Source organism: Durio zibethinus, chromosome 10, assembly GCF_047325235.1.
Source record: "Durio zibethinus cultivar Kanyao isolate XHJ-2024 chromosome 10, ASM4732523v1, whole genome shotgun sequence".
Lineage (NCBI taxonomy): Eukaryota > Viridiplantae > Streptophyta > Magnoliopsida > Malvales > Malvaceae > Durio > Durio zibethinus.
In genome coordinates, this window is record NC_143171.1 from 23,487,186 (window position 1) to 23,494,063 (window position 6,878).

The following is a 6,878-nucleotide window of genomic DNA, read 5'->3' on the forward strand; positions in this document are numbered from 1 at the left end:
AAATTTAAAAAAAAAAAAAAACACACAACTATTATTTGTATAAATAAAAAAATTTGATGAATCAACTTTAGATTAACTTAATTATTAAGATTATTTTTTTCAAAAAAAAGTAATTTTAAATTTAAATTTAAGTTTATCGATGATTTATCATATATATAACATTTAATAAATTAAAATTAAAATAATATTTAATAAATTTGATATTTAAATTTAAATATCTTAATTTTTTATCTTTAAATTGTATTTTTTATTAAAAAACAATTCTAGCTATTTATATTTAATTTCGAATATTAAAATAATTTTTTTTTTTAAAAAAAATTTATGATAAATTATTTATTCAATCTCTCAAATCAAAATAAAATATATCATATCTGACAATTTAAAATAAATAATTATAGATAATATATTTAAGATGATCTTAATAAATAATCATTGACAAATTTTAAACTCAAAATTTTTTTATCAAAAAAATTAAGTAACGATCCAATTATTTATTTATTTATTTATTTATTCTAATTGTTTAAAAAAGTTTGATGCCCACAAATAAAAATGCAGCATCTATCTTAAAAAATAATTTAGAATCTTTTATAAGTTTCAGTATTTCACTTTTTTTAAAAAAAATAATGTGAAATTGAATCCCTGATTTGCCCCTGTAACTCAACTACAATTCCGCCTCGAACACATCCGTTTAAAACTGGCTCAAAAAACGACAACAAAAACAGAGGGATATTACTGTAATTCCGTCAAACACGAGGGGCAAAATTTTCTCCCGAGGAATCAATATAAACTTCCAAAAAAAAAAGATAGCACATATTTTAACCAATAAGGAAAAAAAACCCTCGTCCGTACGCTCTCTCTAGCTTTTCTTCTATCGGATTCTCCACCGAAAAAAAAAAAAACCCAAGCCGAGGAAGTTCCGATCAAATCAGGTAATCTTACACTTACATTTCATGATTTTTAACGGCTTTGATTTGATTGATTTTGATTTTTTTCCTTTTTTTTTTGGTTTAAGGGAGGAAAAATGGATGGATCAGGAGGAAGAGGAGGAAGTGGAGTGGATGCATTACCTAATTACAAGCTTGGAAAAACGCTTGGAATTGGTTCTTTTGGAAAGGTTAAAATTGCTGAACATGCTTTGACTGGTCATAAAGTTGCTATTAAGATTCTTAATCGGAGGAAGATTAGGAACATGGATATGGAGGAAAAAGGTATTTTTTATTTTTTTTTTATGATTGAATTATAGTTTTTTTTAGTTGTTGAAGTAAAATAAAATTGAGAATTAATAATATAATTTATAATTTATTAGTTCATGACATTTTAGTATACTTTTTATTAATAGATTGCTCACATGATTTTTTTTCTTTCTGAATGATTTTATAAGTTCGTTATTTTATAAGTTTGGTTAGTGTTTTGCTACTTGTAATTTTGCTTTCAGAAGAAAAAAAAGATAATTATTTTGAATGATCAAATTTGTTAATTTTTATTGATGTTATATTGGAAATAACTCATTGAGTAGAATGAAAAGAGAAACTTTAGTAGCTTTCTCAAGCTGTTTTTTGCATGAGTCATGGGTACATGTATTCTTGCATAGGTAGTTGAATTCTATAGTATTGTTGATTGAGGGAGGCTTAATTTTTGGTGCAGTTAGAAGAGAGATTAAAATTTTGAGATTGTTTATGCATCCTCACATCATACGACTCTATGAGGTCATAGAGACAGCAACGGACATTTATGTGGTTATGGAATATGTGAAGTCTGGAGAACTCTTTGATTATATTGTAGAGAAAGGAAGGTTGCAGGAGGATGAGGCTCGCAACTTTTTTCAGCAGGTCTGGTTGGATATTCTTGTTTATTATTATTTATCTACTTTCTTTTTCTTTTTAGAAATTGTAAGTATGAAATCTTTGTTTGGAAGCAGATAATTTCTGGAGTGGAGTACTGCCACAGAAATATGGTGGTTCATCGAGACCTTAAACCTGAAAATTTGCTTCTGGATTCCAAATGCAATGTGAAGATTGCTGATTTTGGCTTGAGCAACGTAATGAGAGATGGTCATTTTCTGAAGACAAGTTGTGGCAGCCCAAACTATGCTGCCCCGGAGGTAGGAGTTTGTGAATTAAAATTAATGATGAATTTCTTACATTTATGGTCATGAAATGCTTGATTTGTCTTCTTTTATTTAATAGAAATTTTATATCATGTTATGATGGCATCTCTATTGTACATGGATCTCCATTATTATAGGTTATATCTGGGAAACTGTATGCCGGACCTGAAGTGGATGTATGGAGCTGCGGTGTTATATTATATGCCCTACTTTGTGGTACCCTGCCATTTGATGATGAAAACATTCCCAACCTCTTTAAGAAAATAAAGGTAATTGGCATCAACTTATCATTTTGTAGTCCGAGATGAATATTAGATCTCTCTGACAAATAAGTATTGATAGTATGCTTTTGGCCATCTGTACTTCACTTTGTTGTTTCTTTATCCTGTCAATAATTTTCCAATTAGATTTTCACTTTCAATCCTGTTTCTTACCTGCTTAAATCCTAAAAGTGCTGATACCTAGGAATTTGCATTATTTGTCCTTCAGCGGGGCATATACACTCTTCCAAGCCATTTATCTCCTGGTGCTAGAGATTTGATCCCACGTATGCTTGTAGTTGATCCAATGAAGAGAATGACTATTCCTGAGATCCGCCAGCACCCGTGGTTTCAAGCACATCTTCCAAGATATTTAGCTGTTCCTCCACCAGATACAATGCAACAAGCAAAAAAGGTTGTTGATTTTTTTTCTCTTGAGGTCAAGTTCAGTTGTAAATATACTTATGTATGCTATAGTAACCCCTGAAAAGGATTGATGTGTTATAAAAATTGACCATTATGGTCAAATAAATATACCTAGTGCATGTCCTAAAATTTTGAGCTTCTGTCAGCTTTTGATGTAGTTTTGCTACTCTGATGCCGTGGTTTGTTCCTTGGGGGAAACCTTTTGAACATTCATGCGATTGATGTTAAAATGTTATACTTTGTAATTTTTGAGTTTTCCTTGCTCATTAATGGACTCTCGGAAACAAGCTTGCTTCTAAATGTTATTTACCTAGCTTTCCCTACCCCCTAATATCCTCTTTGTGGTTGGTGACACAAGCCTTGCCTAAATGCCTTCTCATACTTGTTATTATGTCATGTGCTTGTTCCTGATTGAAACATAATTACAGATTGATGAGGAGATCCTTCAGGAAGTGGTTAGGATGGGATTCGAAAGGAACCATCTGGTTGAATCTCTTCGCAACAGAATTCAAAATGAGGTTTCAACTTCTCCAACTCCTTGTTTTCATGGTTTTTGGCAGTTTCTTATTGCATGAATATCTTCCAGGGAACTGTTGCTTACTACTTACTATTGGACAATCGGTTCCGAGTCTCCAGTGGCTATCTTGGAGCTGAGTTTCAAGAAACTATGGTGCGTTTTTATTTGTACTTTTTCAATTTTTTGCTAACGTTACCTGAAGCTGCCTCATGTTATTGAATTGATTAAATTCATGAAAAAAATTTACTCCTGATTTAATAGAGTTTCACTATTTTGTGACCTATTTCTATTGCTTTAATCGATTGACATTATCTTCTTTTTCTTTTGCTTACTTTCGTATGGAATTTGAATTTGAATTTGTCTTCTTAATCCAATTTTCAGGAATCCGGCTTCAACCACATCCATCCAAGTGAACCTACAGCTTCGACTGTTGGACACCGCCTTCCAGGATATCCAGATTATCAAGCAATGGGTTTAAGAAGCCTTGATAGGAAATGGGCTCTTGGACTTCAGGTTGAGTTTGTGATTTTCAAGCACTTTTCCAACACAAAGCACTTTCTATTACGTTGATAATAGTTACATATGTGATTAGACGTCAATTGAGAGGCATTCTGAGGTATATGAAAAAAAAAGTATAACCAGCAGGATAAATGTGGTTGATACTTTTACTAATTGATAAGTTTGGCCAATTAAGTCTAGATTTAATATGTAATATATGTGGAGTAACAGTAGTGGGACTAACTTCTTTTATGCACCGAAGTTTGACATCTCACTGTTTTTATTTTTATAGTCTCGTGCCCATCCTCGTGAAATCATGACAGAAGTTCTCAAAGCTCTGCAAGAACTCAAAGTCTGTTGGAAGAAGATAGGGCATTACAACATGAAGTGTAGGTGGCTTCCTAGCGTTCCTGATCCTGTGCACAATAATCACTACTTCGGGGATGAATCAACCATTATAGAAAATGATGGTGTTACCAAGTCACCAAATGTTGTCAAGTTTGAAGTGCAGGTAATGTCTAATTATTTTTATAGCAAATGGAATTTTATGAGGAAATTAGGTGTTTGGGGTGCAGACTCGATGATTTATGGTGTTGCATAGTTGTAGATCATTGAATGTTTCCAATAAAAATGCTAACGTAGTTTTGCTGCCATGAATGTTGACAGCTTTACAAAACTTGCGAGGAGAAGTATCTGCTGGATCTTCAGAGGGTTCAGGGGCCACAGTTTCTCTTCTTGGATCTTTGTGCTGCATTCCTTGCACAGCTCCGAGTCCTCTAACATGAGAAGGCTATATTTCCAAGGACCCTTGTCCATGAATCTCCTATGATGCATGTGAATAAGAACATTCCATGTATATAACCCTTTCTTTTTCTTAGTTTGACTAAAACCTTCTCCTTTTTGTTTTGTAACCCTCCATTTTAGACGGGTAATTGTGGACAATGCAATATTACTGTGTTAGTCCAGGTTATGACACAGTTTGCCTTGATCATAACTAGGGTTTTGACCTCGTTATGACCTAAGGGAAATTTTTATGAATTATCATGATAGAATTAATCCTTGGTCTTTTGGATGTTAATTTTTTCCAGCAAATTATTTTATTAATGATCACCAAAGTAAAAAATTTTTATGGGGTTGAAGTTGGACGCTATTTTTTTTCCGCACCCACTCCAATGTTAATGCAGCTTGTGGCACCTTGACTGAAAGAATGTGCAGAATTTATCTGTGAAAATTTCGGGTTTTAGCCAACTTATGTCAAATCCAGCTGTGTTTTTCGCTTCTATATCATTGGACGAGGTTCTCTTTGAATTTTGCTCGAGCAAAAGCAATTTGAAAGCAGGAGAAAATATGTTAGCAACAGAATCTAACTAGCCTCATCCCTTATCTCCTTTGTTGACAATAAAGATGGGCTAACATGCGTTTGGTGTTCTGTTTCAGAGTTCATTCTGGCATGTGGGATTAGCCAAACTATGCTGGTTGGGTGATTTTGTTCGTAACATCATAGAACAACGACGCCCAAGGATCAAATCTTGTGAACTTTTTATCATACTTTGAAAACAATCCTCTCTTTTTGTAATTAAGCACCCATACACTTTGAACAGAGATATCCGGCTACATATGTACACAGGGTCCCTTCTTCAACTTTTATGACTGCTCATATATGATAAAAAAGAAGAAAATAAAAATTGACTACTTGCAAAATCTTGGCTAGAAATTTGAAAAATACATTTCATGTTCCTTTGTGTATATATATGAAGATCAGCATTGCATGGAATAGAATGAATATAAGTTATGAGCTTCAGATCCTATATCAGTTAGTTAACAAAGCAGATGGGTGGAAGATCAAGTGAGCTCCAAAGAGATTCACCATCATTTACAGTTGAAGAAGGCCCCATATCCACCGAACTTGGTGATGAAAATCCCGTATCATTTGGACTTGAAGAATCAAATGAACTTTGTGGGCTTTCCTCCTGTTTTTTTCCCATCATTTCTGTATCACTTCCTTTCACATTCTTCTCACCTTTTTTCTTGTTACATGCATTTTGAAGTTTTATTAGTTGTTCTGATCTTCCTCTCCCCATGGCATCTTCTGAACCAAGCTGTAGCCTTAACAACTCTGGTATCCCATTGAAAGCATAGAGAGAAGCTGAGATTTTGCGTTCATATGTCATTCTCTTCACGACAGCACTAATCATTGAGGATTCATCTCCAAAACTCTCTGGCTCTGGCTCCATTTGTACCCCAATCTCTTCAGCAATCTGAAAAGGAGAGTAGTAACAAGATGATCCAATATCATCCACAAACTGGAAATCTAGTGGCCCCATGTCACGGCCTACTTCTCCATCTTCTTCTCTTTCCTCTCCCATATCACCATCATAAACACTGGAAGATTGAGCAGCATCACTGAAAGTGAAATTGTAATCTAATTCTCTCCTGGTAGACTCTTCATTATCAGTTAAGCACGTTTCATGACTTGTTGTCAAGTAGTCAGCAGCATTTGCAGTTGCATTGCAGATGTTATCACTTGATATGAAATAATCCTCAGGATCATTAAGAAAATCAGGAAACTGACTATCCAAGCAATCTGTTGTTTCTTCTCTATACTCCTGTCCTTGCTGCACCGGCTGCTGGTTGATAGGTGGAGAAGTAGGCAAAGGAGCACAGGAATTGTTCCTTGCTTTAAGCCTTTGGAGGAGGAGATTAGTAATCTTAGAAGAAAGAGCTGGGGTTGAATTAGATGATGGAGAACAAGGCCAGAAGTTTGTCCTTGTATTGGCACCGCGAAGCAAGCAAGCAGCCTCATCATAGGCCCTGGCTGCTTCCTCTGCAGTATCAAAAGTGCCTAACCAGACCCTTATCTTCTGTATCGTGTCCTTAATCTCAGCAACCCATCTGCCGGATGGCCTTTGCCTGACACCAACAAATCTCTTCCTAGCTCTCCTAGGTCCTCCTAGTGCAGCAGCTGCTGCAGCTTCCTTCACCATTTCATCCCAACCCATTGTCTGTTCACTAGCAACATTTTTCTCTTCCACCACTTCACTAACCTTTCTTTTCCTAGCCATAATTCTTT

At 34.7% G+C, this 6,878-nt stretch overlaps 2 protein-coding genes across 3 annotated transcripts; one reads left to right on the forward strand and one right to left on the reverse strand.

Moving 5' to 3' along the window:
- The first annotated feature begins 808 nt into the window (after nt 1–808).
- Nucleotides 809–4,886, forward strand: LOC111292196 (SNF1-related protein kinase catalytic subunit alpha KIN10). 2 transcript variants are annotated; one of them, XM_022884452.2, is made up of 11 exons: nt 809–929; nt 1,013–1,208; nt 1,645–1,829; nt 1,919–2,101; nt 2,245–2,376; nt 2,573–2,782; nt 3,222–3,311; nt 3,380–3,463; nt 3,692–3,823; nt 4,101–4,319; nt 4,475–4,886. In XM_022884452.2, exons 2-11 carry the CDS (start codon nt 1,022–1,024, stop codon nt 4,586–4,588), a joined length of 1,536 nt encoding a protein of 511 aa, XP_022740187.2. In that variant the 5' UTR covers nt 809–929; nt 1,013–1,021; the 3' UTR covers nt 4,589–4,886. The 2 variants fall into 2 exon arrangements, with proteins under 2 accessions (XP_022740187.2, XP_089623085.1); XM_089766959.1 differs by having other exon boundaries at nt 2,597–2,782.
- Nucleotides 4,887–5,541: 655 nt separating this feature from the next.
- On the reverse strand, nt 5,542–6,878 carry LOC111292197 (ethylene-responsive transcription factor ERN1-like). Its single transcript, XM_022884453.2, has one exon. The coding sequence runs from the start codon at nt 6,868–6,870 to the stop codon at nt 5,623–5,625; it is 1,248 nt and encodes a 415-aa protein (XP_022740188.1). The 5' UTR covers nt 6,871–6,878; the 3' UTR covers nt 5,542–5,622.

What these genes read in the sequence shown, in the direction of transcription:
- LOC111292196 (XM_022884452.2), top strand. Translation starts at nt 1,022, where the DNA reads ATGGATGGATCAGGAGGAAGAGGAGGAAGTGGAGTGGATGCATTACCT. An exon ending in ACCTCTTTAAGAAAATAAAG is followed by an intron (nt 2,377 to 2,572) that starts GTAATTGGCATC and finishes GCTGATACCTAG; the next exon opens with GAATTTGCATTATTTGTCCT. An exon ending in CAATGCAACAAGCAAAAAAG is followed by an intron (nt 2,783 to 3,221) that starts GTTGTTGATTTT and finishes ACATAATTACAG; the next exon opens with ATTGATGAGGAGATCCTTCA.
- LOC111292197 (XM_022884453.2), bottom strand. Translation starts at nt 6,870, where the DNA reads ATGGCTAGGAAAAGAAAGGTTAGTGAAGTGGTGGAAGAGAAAAATGTT.